Source organism: Oncorhynchus masou, chromosome 5 (genome assembly GCF_036934945.1).
Source record: "Oncorhynchus masou masou isolate Uvic2021 chromosome 5, UVic_Omas_1.1, whole genome shotgun sequence".
In the NCBI taxonomy this organism is placed as follows: domain Eukaryota; kingdom Metazoa; phylum Chordata; class Actinopteri; order Salmoniformes; family Salmonidae; genus Oncorhynchus; species Oncorhynchus masou.
This window is the reverse complement of record NC_088216.1, coordinates 50,871,769-50,885,264: the sequence shown is the minus strand read 5'-3', so window position 1 is coordinate 50,885,264 and position 13,496 is coordinate 50,871,769. Positions and strand designations below refer to the sequence as shown.

The 13,496-nt window shown below is 40.5% G+C and overlaps 3 protein-coding genes across 5 annotated transcripts; 2 read left to right on the top strand and 1 right to left on the bottom strand.

Annotated features, from left to right (window-relative positions):
* Positions 1–558: 558 nt before the first annotated feature.
* tspo (translocator protein) lies at positions 559–5,245 on the top strand. 3 transcript variants are annotated; one of them, XM_064965900.1, is made up of 4 exons: positions 559–800; positions 3,950–4,127; positions 4,384–4,522; positions 4,735–5,245. In XM_064965900.1, the coding sequence occupies exons 2-4, from the start codon at positions 3,952–3,954 to the stop codon at positions 4,912–4,914; spliced, it is 495 nt and encodes a 164-aa protein (XP_064821972.1). In that variant the 5' UTR covers positions 559–800; positions 3,950–3,951; the 3' UTR covers positions 4,915–5,245. The 3 variants fall into 3 exon arrangements, with proteins under 3 accessions (XP_064821972.1, XP_064821971.1, XP_064821973.1); XM_064965899.1 differs by having other exon boundaries at positions 560–792; XM_064965901.1 differs by lacking the exon at positions 559–800 and adding an exon at positions 3,030–3,140.
* A 64-nt stretch (positions 5,246–5,309) lies between these two features.
* Positions 5,310–7,090, bottom strand: LOC135539779 (ubiquinol-cytochrome-c reductase complex assembly factor 2). Its single transcript, XM_064965902.1, has 4 exons — positions 6,879–7,090; positions 6,259–6,333; positions 5,956–6,025; positions 5,310–5,484 (listed from the first exon to the last, which is right to left on the bottom strand). Exons 1-4 carry the CDS (start codon positions 7,014–7,016, stop codon positions 5,372–5,374), a joined length of 396 nt encoding a protein of 131 aa, XP_064821974.1. The 5' UTR covers positions 7,017–7,090; the 3' UTR covers positions 5,310–5,371.
* A 30-nt stretch (positions 7,091–7,120) lies between these two features.
* tomm6 (translocase of outer mitochondrial membrane 6 homolog (yeast)) lies at positions 7,121–8,541 on the top strand. Its single transcript, XM_064965903.1, has 3 exons — positions 7,121–7,314; positions 7,659–7,781; positions 7,890–8,541. The coding sequence occupies exons 1-2, from the start codon at positions 7,211–7,213 to the stop codon at positions 7,753–7,755; spliced, it is 201 nt and encodes a 66-aa protein (XP_064821975.1). The 5' UTR covers positions 7,121–7,210; the 3' UTR covers positions 7,756–7,781; positions 7,890–8,541.
* Positions 8,542–13,496: the final 4,955 nt, after the last annotated feature.

Below are 13,496 nucleotides of genomic sequence, written 5' to 3'. Positions count from 1 at the left end.
ACCATTAGTCTGATTAGAGGGGGGGGGGGGTGAGCTAGAGTGGAGAGGGTGGACAACAAAGTACTCCTGGATATGCACGACACAGTCCCCCTCAAACTTCACATATTTGGTTAGCAGAGACCGTACTGAGTATTTTCCACCCCACTTTAGTTGAGACAGGTAGAAAAGTTCTCTACAAGCCAACATCTATCCCACATACAGTCTATTATTACAGTTTATTGCATTGGGGGCTATGGAGGGGCGGAGTGAAAGCCAGCAGAAGGCTGTGTGAGATAGTCCCCCTCAAAAACCTAACCATATTTGGTTAAAGACCCTAAGGATAATTTTCCACCATACTTTAGCGTAGACATGTAGAAAGGCAAGTTCACTCCAAACCAATATTCTAAACATACCCGTTTCAACATTGTACATTTTCATTATTGGTCATAAAAATAAATTAAAATTACTTATTGCCTTTTCTTGTTGGCCATATATTAAATATATTTTGAATGAATTATCCAATTTTTTAAAATGCGGTCATTACCATACGAATGTAGTTCATCGTTTGTGCTGTTAGCAGCATACTAGTGGTTATAGAAGGGTTTTGTAACACATTGGGAGTGTCCTCCTAAACAAGAACTGCATGATAAGAGAACCCGATCCTTGAGAGAAACATTGTATCTTCGTTTTTCAGAATATTTTAGAAAGGTGGTGTCAGGCCACCATTTAATTTGTTCATTTCACCTTTCCCGAACCGTAGCCGACCAAGCTCCGTGTAACATCCTCGAACAATCGCACTCATCTATCTAACAGGTAAGCAGGTAAGAAGACTGCATTGTTGCAATTTAACTTGTTAGTTGTTACAAAGTTGCAAATTAACCATAAGGTTCAATAATCATAAACGGAACAGAGTGGAGAATGTAGCTAGTGTGGTTTGGTATTTGATAAATGTGTTTAATTTCCTCTTCTGATGCATTAATGGGATCTTTGTAAAGCATTTGTTTATTAAGTCATGTGTTTATTTAAAACGAAACGTATATAGCTTGATAATGCCATTTATTTTTCAGTGAAATTGTCCTAAAATGCCTAGCCTTTTGCCGACTATAACTTTGTTGATGTGTTGTCAGGAGAAGTGAATGCGCACGGCCCTTTTACATCATGTGATTGAATGACCGTTTTTGTTTTTGGTCCTAAAAGGGAAATGGATTTGCAATTGACATAGGCCTACTCTAAAACTAGTTTCCAGGAAAGTGTTTGTAGTTTATAAATTATACATGCAGGCCTATAGGCTATTAGCAATTATTCAATATTTTTAATGTATTATACCATTCAGCCGTTTGAACTGTCATTTTAATTCTGAAGTTGCAATAGGCACATCAAATTATGGGACACACTTTTGCTATAGATATCAGCGCACATATGCGTGCACAGTGTTGAGAACAAGCCTTACTCATGTCTGGATCTTGTAAACTATTCAACACACTGTGCATGTACAATGGGGCTTTACCCCAGTGTTTAACCCAAAAGGCTCAGACTGTAGTGTTACCACCTACGCAGGCCAGCACCTGTGTCTCACTGGGCCATGACTCCAGCGGACCTGCTTTAACTTGGGGCCAAGGCAAGGCCGCCGGGGTTTTCCGGAAGACATTAACAAAACAATACCTTTATTTAACTAGGCAAGTCAGTTAAGAACAAATTCTTATTTTCAATGACGGCCTAGGAACAGTGGGTTAACTGCCTGTTCAGGGGCAGAACAACAGATTTGTACCTTGTCAGCTCGGGTATTTGAACTTGCAACCTTCCGGTTACTAGTCCAACGCTCTAACCACTAGGCTACTCTGCCGGCTAACTATGAACATGGGTTTACAGTACACATTTTAAGGTTAACACCGTCTCACAAAGTAACTGTTTTGATTATGCAGAGATTGTTGATTCTCTCTTCACAAGTCCCCACTGTCAGTCATAGCTATGGAAACACAATTTATAACATCAGGGTGTATAGAAAGCAGTAATAGAGAGCAGGTTGGCTAAACGGAACTATAGTAATGGATGTTGCTGTTTCATCAGGGTGCTACAAAGATGAAGTAAACCAATGTAATCGCTGAATGTTTGCTATTTCATGCAGACAAAGAAAGAAACTAACTAAATTATTTAGTATTCGACTTTCACATTTTTTTAAAAGTTGATAATTTACGCAAAGTAATCCTAATGAGACTAGAGCTGTGTTTGAATACTCATACTTCCCACACTAACCGTACTATTTGTTAAGTGAATTTAGTATATAGCATGCTTATTGGTCATAGTATGGATTTAGTTAGTATGCCAAAAGTTCCCGGATGTCGCACTTAATTTGCCAAAATATGAAGTCTTCACGCAGAGGACGCTAATACTTTACGGCCCATAATGCAATTCTTCAGGAAAATGGGCGTGACTTCACCTCATTTTCAGATTTGAAGAAAATGGCGGAAAATATACAGCCCGAGTACGAGAGCGAATTCAAGTTCAGTGCTTTAATTAATTATGACAAATGCTCATGAAAATGTTACTTGGCCACTTATGCATAAAACGTGCCAGTATATTAACTATAGGCTAACCACCCAACGTTCATTGACTTAATTATTCCCGTCATTCTTCGTTTAGCTAAATGGTATAGACGAGCGATCTCAATGGACATTCGGGTCATTTCTAAGTTCGCTCTGGCTTTCTAACGTTACTCTTGATTTCAGAGCACTCTCGTCTGAGTGTACCAGAACGCAGAGTAATGAATGTCAACAAATGATACTGTTAATTTACAGTATACTAAAATAAATGTATACTATTCCTGCTGCTTCATTACAGTATATACTCATTATGGAGTATATATACAGTATTGTAATCAAACAGGCAAGAAGCAGGTCTCGACCTAGCCCAAAGTCCAGCGCGCTGTCGATTGTGCCCCAAAAGCATGCTCAAGCGGCAGTCGATATCCGCTCTTTTAAACCAAGGGTCGTTGCAAGTATGTTAGTATGGTTATTTTTGGCCACCGCTCAAGGTTTTGTTCGTAAATTCATTCTGAAGTGCCAGTGAGCTCTGGCCCTTTGCCAATTCAGAGCATTGTGAGGTCAGAACGCTCTGAATTTCAAAAGACTAAGGCAGTCAAGCAACCAAGCTAACAGGTTACGGTAGGTCAGGTTGCTAGCTACTTCCAGACAAAACTCACTTTGACCATTTTACTCGCCTAGCAGAGCTGGTTAGGCTGTTTTCACATTAGCCAGAGTGTTGGTGACTGTAATTGTTATGTGGTCAATGATTTAATTACGCTTTTTGCCGATTTTTACTGGCACCTGCCATATTCAACTGGTGTTGCGCGTTCGTAAATTCCTCAGTTATCTTGCACTCTGGCACACTCGGTGTATTTGCGAACGCGCCCTAGGTTGTGAGACTGGGTGTGTATGCCTCCACTCAAGGATTACATGGTAGTTTGCCTCATGTTCGGCGTTCGAACAAATAAATAAAACAAAGGACAACAAAATGCATCAGATTAACCGATTTTAATGAAGCCATCAATGCATCTCAGTGATTGACAATAGTAGGATTCTGGCAGGGAGAGATTTTCGGCACAATACCTGTTATTGTAAATAAGAATTTGTTCTTAACCGACTTGCCTAGTTAAATAAAGGTTAATAAAAAAAATGTTAATGACCAGAAAAAACTTTGGCAAATGACTGGAAAACCTGTGGTGTAAGTAATGTTAGCTAAAACGACTGATACCGAGACAACAGGCAGAGGGTTCTCGTTGGAACGTGGACGCGCATCAGACAGTACTTGCACTTTGAAACTCACGCCCACTGAGCAAAATGCCTTGAAAGGAGTGTGTCCCATCCCATTAAATTATAGCCTACAAGTGTAATGAATTCTACAGAATAATAATGAACAGGTTTAACCAATGTAATTAACTAATCATTAACAGACAGCACCCTCTCTTCTCCAGACATGTCGTGGCTGCCTATGCTTGGTTTGACTGCCCTGCCTCATCTAGGGGGGCTCTATGGAGGCTACGTGACACGCAAGCAGGTGAAAACCTGGTACACCACTCTCAACAAGCCGTCATGGCGTCCAACTAATGCTGTGTTCCCAATAGTGTGGACCACCCTCTACACAGGCATGGGGTGAGTGCGAGACAGCATACTCTGCCAGTTTGAAAACAATCCTCTAAACCCCTTCCATTATCAGATTTTAATTGCAACCAATATGGTACTGTACACCTATCTAGATTCTACATAATGTATGCTGTTTCCCAACTGAATGTGGTGGAAATCAGCTTCATGCACTTCATTCAGAAAAGCATTTTACCACTATTTTATTTTTATGAATCATGAAATATGGAACTAACATGCATTTTATCATTGATGATCACCCTGATAGGTATGGCTCCTACCTGGTGTGGAAGGAGTGTGGGGGTTTCACTGAGGATGCTGTGGTACCTTTGGGATTCTATGGGTTGCAGCTGGCTCTCAACTGGGCCTGGACTCCGATCTTCTTTGGAGCACACAAGTTGAAAATGGTGAGCTCTCAGATAATGCAATGGTTGTGGGCTGGTCAAAAGGACTCGTGGCTTCAGGTTGAGATAATGAGGAGCAGTACACTCAATGAGAATTTCTCTGAATATAATTTTTTTTCCAATAGGTGATCCTTAGACACATTATATTGTAAAAACCACCTCCATTCTGCTGCTGTGAGTGCGACATGATCAATGTTGTGTCCTCTCTCCCCCAGGCACTCATAGAGATAGTGATGTTGACTGGTGCTGTTGGAGCCACCATGGTATCCTGGTATCCCGTCAATCGCACGGCCAGCCTGCTCCTGACACCCTACCTTGCATGGCTGTGCCTGGCCACCTCCCTTAACTACTGCATATGGAGAGATAACCCGGATGAGGGTGAAAAGGAGGAGTAGGCAACACTATTTTCTGTACTTGGTTCCAGCTCCATCCATTGGCCAAACAATTTGTATAATGATGTGCTACTGCATTTTTGCTTTTTTACATAAAATAAAGTTCTCTCATAACCTAATCGCCAATGAAGAAATTGGGGCTTGGCTTTTGCAAGATTTAAGAAATGTTTTTCAATGCCCTTTAATTTATTTCAATATATCTGTTTAAGAAACTTACCATGGCTTTGTATTATACCGATATTTCAAGGAAAGTACATGCCAGCAAAGCCTTAAGTATATCAGATTTGATTTACATTTGCCTATTATGTTGTTCATATTAAAAAATGGAATACTTTATATGCCCCATTTCTTCTGTATGATACAATGGCCCTGCTTAAATGACAAGAGATCCAAAGAAATAAGAATAACGTTTTATTTCTAAAGTGGCTGAATGGGAGAGGAAAGATACACAGCACAAGTGCTACTTGTTTTCAGGAACCTTCTCAGGGGTGACATCTTCTGGTTTGGTGGAGAAACGCTCTGTGAGAGTTTTCCACAAGCCCTTCTTCTCTTCATCCATCTGCTGCATGCTACCTGTGAGGGGGGAGATACAAGAGAGGGTTATAGAGACATCAGAACCATCACCATGCATTTTCTGAACACCCTGTGGAGTTCCTTTAGCTTGTGTGCCAGTTTGCTGTTTTGGCTCTCTTGCAGTCTGGGTGCCAGCCTCCTGCTGAAAGAGTGCGGGTGTCTAGTCTGCCAGAGGGCCCCCAGGCTAGTGCTAGTCTGTTTCTCCTCTCTAAGGAAAAAGCTTCTATGAACATGCTGGTATCCTCAAAGTCCACTCTATGCTTTTTCATTGATGTGTCTAAAACTGACAGTAGTAGAAGAGATGAACTATTAATAGAACATTTGGTATTGAAAATAAATAGGGAGGTCCTCAAAATAAATACAGAAGCATTTTCACTTGTGATGACAATGTCATATTCACAGAGCTGCAAGCATAAAGAAAGAAAGTAATATACTTGGGAAAATGGATATGTAGAGATACTGTGTCCATACCTGTTGCTAATAGCATTCTACATTCTTCCACTGTGACACCTGTAAAACTGGTGTCTCTTGTGCGGGGGAACTGTGAACAGATATTACAGGAGATAAAGGTGATGATAACCCTGACTGACATCACTTGGCTGATTCCAAGCTCTTTCATAGCTGCCGCAAGAAGCAAATGTATTGAGTAATGAACAGATATCACTGAGTGGTCCTGGCTGTGGATTTGGGCCTATGGGTTGGTTAGGCCTATGCTATGATATGAAAGTCTCTACATTAAAGCCAATATCAATAGGGATATAGGGGAATACTTACTCGTTCTCTGTATATGTTAGTGTTAATCCGGGCCAAGCTTTCATACATTTGATCACACTTCTCTGGATCCGAGAGCTGTCAAGAAAGATCAGAACAGTTAATAGGGGGACCATACAATATCCACATCTAGCAACTATCCACATACAGATAAGGGAATGTTGTAAGATTTCATGCTGTTCAATGGTCAGTTCAATTTAAAAATAAGTGTGAAAATTACTAATTTAAAAGTTAAGAAATATGTTTAAAACCATCATGTTGATCTTAGGTGAGGCTACATTTCCTTAGCCCCATTCCTCAATTTACCAAACAGTGGCAGAAGGCTTTTCAAATGACAGATAATGCCTTTGCCTTTTGTAAGTAAACAAATCCCTCCGTGCTACTGAATGATTGTTTGGACTGTCGTGTCTCACAACTCAATAAAATATATTGAAAAACATTTGATTATAGCTCTAAAGGTTGCGATTGTCATTACTAAACATGTTTGTTTAGCCTGTAACTGCAAGGTCGATATGGACGGGTGCCCTATCATCACCATCCTACGCTAGCTAAACTTCAGCCTGAAGCTATCTAGCCACATTGGTTAGCGTTCTCGTACGACATATGAAGCGGAATCGTTTTACCTGTGTGTTTTCACCTTCACGAAAGGCAAGGGCTACTCTCTGTCTTAGAAACGTTCCTAAATCACGGCCTTTCTTTGATTCGTCCCGTGGCCATTCTTCGCAGAGTTTCAAAAACCGACGGTACCGTGTTGCAGACATTTTCTGTTATGGAACGCAAAAACGACTATGAATATGTTAGATAAAAACATCATTGAACGACCTGAGTTTGGCCGCTATCGGCGACCATAGTTTCAACTTCATGGCATTCCGTATTGGTGTTACATGTTAATCCTTCCCCTCGCTGGGAAATCGTTATTTAGCAGAAAGGCAAGCACTCACACTAAAAAGCTAATATGAGTGGAGCTGGAAAAAAGGCTGTCGGGGCACCGTCTGGTGGTGTCGGGGAATGGATCAGTACCGCATGTCGGTTTGCTACAGATAGGAATGATTTTCGAAGGTAGTTATGATTAAACATTCACATTGTAGCTAGCTATCTTGCTAAACATGTGCCTGCTTTGCCCTTGGATATACCGGTATGAACACCCCTTAGCTAATTGCTCAGCAGTCATTGCAAGCATAACATCAAATTCGAACGAACATGTTTTTGTGATATTTGGGACACATTTTGTGATACGTTGTGGGGTTGGGCAACCCCATAACAATACACCCCAACACAAACTGTAAGAGTCAACGTGGAACTAACTCGGTAAAGTAATGAATTGTCTCCCGTGACTTTGTTCATGAAGATCATTTTGTTGTATATAATTATATTAATTCATTGTTTAATGTGTCTTTATTTAGGAACCTACTGGTCAACCTGGGCCTTTTTGCAGCTGGAGTTTGGGTTGCCAGGAATCTCTCAGATTTTGACCTGATGTCTCCTCAACCAATCACGTAGTGCAATAACTGGATGGATGTCGGGAGGTACAGGGCAGGCCTCACCTCAATTCATGTTTCATTACCTGGTATATGTGTAATATTGATTTTTGCTAGTTGAATGAACACCAGTATTAATATCTATTTTATTTTCAGGTGTTCCGGACCAAAATGGCAGTCGAAGGGACAAGATATATGCTTTATATTTTCTATTTTGTTGGTTGGTGATGGGATAATGTTAAAGAGAGTCTGGAAACTGGTAATTACTTTATTTGAACTGTATTGCTTTCAGTATTATGTACATGTTAGATCCAATGCACACAGTGACATAACTTATGGCAATCATTTACCTGCTTAAATAAAGTTCATAATACTTTAACTTGCATCTTAAGTGCTAGAGAGAACTTCAAAACTGAGCTTGGTGTGGAATCAATCATAAAACAGAAATTCTTCAAGAATCTAAGTCTGTGCATGCCCACTTAGCCATGGGGGCAAGATAACCAGTCTGCACTATGCTACTGCTGTCAGTATCAACAAAGAAATGTGATGACCAGAAGCAGGCATACTTTGAAGTTACCGTTAGATTGATAAACAAATAAACTCTAGAAACAATGATCTATAATTCATTAGTCAAAGTCAATTATATGTGGTAAGAAAGGCATAAGCGTTGAACTGGTGTACCATTTATTACTAGGCTAGCTGTTTTTTTTTTTGCTAGCTAGCTACACTGTGGAACCAAAATATAAATGCAACATGTAAAGTTTAGTCCCATGTTTCAAGAGCTGAAATAAAAAATCTTTTATCGACATTTTCCATATGCAGAAAAAGCTTCAATCTCAAATTTTGTGCACAAATTTGTTTACATCCCTGTTAATGAGCATTTCTCCTTTGCCAAGGTAATCCATCCAATTGACATGTGGCATATGAAGAACCAGATTAAACACATGATCATTACACAGGTGCACCTTGTGCTGGGGACAAAAGGCCACTCAAGTGTACAGTTTTGTCACACAACACAATGGCTGCGGTCCAATCTCAAAGTAGACAGCACTCAGCCCTTGAATGATGTTTACATTGTCACATCCGAGTGCTCCTTAAATGTCTCTTGCCCAAGCGAGGGAGAGTGTTGATCGGAGACGCAATGTCCTTGGTGCAAATCTTAAAGTTGACCTTAAAAACTACCCACCTAAAGCTATTGATGTAGCTAGCTACAGTTACCCATACTAGCTGGCTAGCTAGTTTTATAGTTTGGTCATTTATTCCAATACATTTCAGAATTCCCAAAAATATGTTTATGAAGCAAGCTAAGTTTTATAGCCTCCTCACTCTGAGACTAAGCCAATTTGCCATCTCTAAAATCAATGTCATTGTTGTGGAAATTCTTACACGGACTCTCAAAGTCAATCTTAAATGAATCATTGTTTATTGTCAGTGCGCTGGAAAGGTTCCAACCAACTCATTGCACAATAGTACACAAGTCAATCAGGAGCTATGCCTGGGCAGACCCAGCAGTTGTCTAATATACAGCTATGATAGAGCATAATTAATCAATACCGTTTTGTTTCATTCATGTGACCGACCAATACTGTTTCACAACACGTGACAGACCAACACCTCACAAGGCTTCTCTCTAAACTGAGACCTTGAAACGATATCTATCATTCGTTTTCAAAACACGGTCTGGACGTACTGCCAAATTGCAGCTACTGATAAGTGAGGATTTGTACAGTCAGCCACTTGCATGAACACATATTGGTTATTAGAACAGCACATGAATAGAAGACAGAAATTAGGTAAAAGAAAAGCACAAACATTAAAATTCCCCTACATCACATACAATAGTTCCTTTCAAAGGTTGACACACTTACTCATTCAAGGGTTTTTGTTTATTTTGACTATTTTCTACATTGTAGACTAATAGTTCAGACTTCAAAAATATGAAATAACACATGAAGTCATGTAGTAACCAAAAAAGTGTTAAACTAATCAAAATATATTTGAGATTCTTCAAAGTAGCCACACTTTGCCATGACAGCTTTGCACAGTCTTTGCATTCTCTCAACCTGCTTTACCTGGAATGCTTTTCCAACAGACTTGAAGGAGTTCCCACATATGCTGAGCACATGTTGGCTGCATTTCCTTTACTCTGCGGTCCAACTTATCCCAAACCATCTCAATTGGGTTGAGGTCGGGTGATTGTGGAGGCCAAGTCATCTGATGCAGCACTCCATCACTCTGCTTCTTGGTCAAATAGACTGCACAGCCTGGAGGTGTGTTGGGTCATTGTCCTTTTGAACAACAAATTATAGTCCCACTAAGCGCAAACCAGATGGGATGGCGTATCACTGCAGAATGCTGTGGTAGCCATGCTGGTTAAGTGTGCCTTGAATTCTAAATAAATCACGAGTGTCACCAGCAAAGCACCATCACACCTCCTCCATGCTTCATGATGGGAGCCACACATGCAGAGATCATCCATTCACCTACTCTGCTTCTCACAAAGTCATGGCGGTTGGAACCAGTCACATTTGGACTCATCAGACCAAAGGACAGATTTCCACCGGTCTAATGTCCATTGCTCATGTCTCTTGGCCCAAGCAAGTCTCTTCTTCTGATTGGTGTCCTTTAGTAGTCGCTTCTTTGCAGCAATTCGACCATGAAGGCCGGAGTCAAGTAGTCTCCTCTGAACAGTTGAGGTTGAGATGTGTCTGTTACTTGAACTCAGTGAAGCATTTATTTGGCCTTCAATTTCTGAGGCTGGTAACTCTAATGAACGTATCCTCTGCAGCAGAGGTAACTCGGGGTCTTCTTTTCCTGTGGCGGTCCTCATGAGAGCCAGTTCCATCATAGCACTTGATGGTTTTTGCGACTGCACTTCTTGAAATGTTCCATATTGACTGACCTTCTTGTCTTACAGTAATGATGGACTGTTGTTTCTATTTGATTATTTGAGCTGTTCTTGTCATAATATGGACTTGGTCTTTTTCCAAATAGGGCTATCTTCTGTATACCACCGCTACCATGTCACAACACAACTGATCGTCTCAAACGCATTAAGAAGGAAAGAAATTTCACAAATTAACTTTTAACAAGGCACACCAATTTGTAAGTCGCTCTGGATAAGAGCGTCTGCTAAATGACTTAAATGTAAATGTAATTGAAATGCATTCCAGGTGACTACCTCATAAAGCTGGTTGAGATAATGCCAATAGTGTGCAAAGCTGTCATCACGGCAAAGGGTAGCTACTTTGAAGAATCTCAAATATAAAATATATTTAGATTTGTTGAACACTTTTTTGGTTACTACATGATTTCATGTGTCCAAACTTTTGACTGGTGCTGTATATATATATATATATGTGTTTGTTTATAAATATATAGATTCATTCTGAGTGGGTGTTTGCCCTCCCAGGCCCCCCATGGCTGTGCAGATGCCCAGTCATGTGAAATCCATAGTAGTGGGCTTGATTACCAACAACGATGAGACAGACTACAGGGAGGAGATGAAGGCACTCAGAGTGTGGTGTCAGGAAACAACCTCTCACTCAACGTCAATAAAACAAAGATGATCTTGGACTTCAGGAAATAACAGAGGGAGCACCCCCCTATCCACATTGACGGGACAGTAGTGGAGAAAGTGTAAAGTTAAGTTCCTTGGCATACACATCACTGACAAACTGAAATGGTCCACCCACACAGACAGTGTGGGTTAAACAGCCATACCTAAAACAGAGAGGCTGCGGCCGACATACAGACTCAAATCATTGGCCCCTTTAATAAATGGATCACTAGTCACTTTAAATAATGCCACTTTAATAATGTTTACATATCTTACACTACTCATCTCATATGTACAGTGGGGCAAGAAAGTATTTAGTCAGCCACCAATTGTGCAAGTTTTCCCACTTAAAAAAGATGAGAGGCCTGTAATCTTCATCATAGGTACACTTCAACTATGACAGACAAAATGAGGAAAAAATACAGAAAATCACATTGAAGGATTTTTAATTTATTTATTTGCAAATTATGGTGGAAAATAAGTATTTGGTCAATAACAAAAGTTTCTCAATACTTTGTTATATACCCTTTGTTGGCAATGACAGAGGTCAAACGTTTTCTGTAAGTCTTCACAAGGTTTTCACACACTGTTGCTGGTATTTTGGCCCATTCCTCCATGCAGATCTCCTCTAGAGCAGTGATGTTTTGGGGCTGTTGCTGGGCAACACGGACTTTCAACTCCCTCTAAAGATTTTATATTGGGTTGTGATCTGGAGACTGGCTAGGCCACTCCAGGACCTTGAAATGCTTCTTACGAAGCCACTCCTTCGTTGCCTGGGCGGTGTGTTTGGGATCATTGTCATGCTGAAAGACCCAGCCACGTTTCATCTTCAATGTCCTTGCTGATGGTAGGCTTTGTTACTTTGGTCCCACCTCTCTGCAGGTCATTCAATAAGTCCCCCCCCGTGTGGTTCTGGGATTTTTGCTCACCGTGCTTGTGATCATTTTGACCCCACGGGGTGAGATCTTGCGTGGAGCCCCAGATCGAGGGAGATTATCAGTGGTCTTGTATGTCTTCCATTTCCTAATAATTGCTCCCACAGTTGATTTCTTCAAACCAAACTGCTTACCTACTGCAGATGCAGTCTTCCCAGCCTGGTGCAGGTCTACAATTTTGTTTCTGGTGTCCTTCGACAGCTCTTTGGTCTTGGCCATAGTGGAGTTTGGAGTGTGACTGTTTGAGGTTTTGGACAGGTGTCTTTTATACTGATAACAAGTTCAAACATGTGCCATTAATACAGGTAACGAGTGGAGGACAGAGGAGCCTCTCAAAGAAGAAGTTACAGGTCTGTGAGAGCCAGAAATCTTGCTTGTTTTTAGGTGACCAAATACTTATTTTCCACCATAATTTGCAAATAAATTCATTAAAAATCCTACAATGTGATTTTCTGGATTTTTCTTTCTCATTTTGTCTGTCATAGTTGAAGTGTACCTATCATGAAAATTGCAGGCCTCTCATCTTTTTAAGTGGGAGAACTTGCACAATTGGTGGCTGACTAAATACTTTTTTGCCCCACCTGTATATACTGTATTTTATACCATTTATTGCATCTTACCTATGCCACTCGGCCATCGCTCATCCATATATGTATATGGACATATTCTTATTCCACCCCTTTACATTTATGTGTATAAGATATTTGTTGTGGAATTGTTAGATTACTTGTTAGATATTACTGCACTGTCAGAACTAGAAGCACAAGCATTTCACTACATTAGCATTAACATCTGTTAACCATGTGTATGTGACCAATAAAATTTGATTTGCAGTTACTGAGCTACAGTGGGGAGCTATCAGGGACGATTCATGCTTTACTTGCTCATATCAGACAGTTCGGGCAACAGAGATGATGAGGAATAGTCCTCTGTATCGAAGAAAGATATTGTGACACGTGGAATCTGTGCATTCTCTTTGGGATTCTATTGGACTACCACTCCACCTACTGGTTTGACCAGAGCAGGAGCTTTGAGAATCGCCTAGCTCTGCCACAGGCAGAAATTCAGTCAGTTCTGGATAACTGGACTAAACTTCAGGAAGGCTTTCAGCGCAGACTGACTCAGTGTGACCAGATCAACTGTCACCTTACCTTCTGTGGCTCTGTGATTCCAATAGCACTATGTTGATGGATATTATAGAACATACTATAACATGGATTTACATAAGATGGTTTATTTATTTATTGGAAATGCAAATCCCCCTCATTT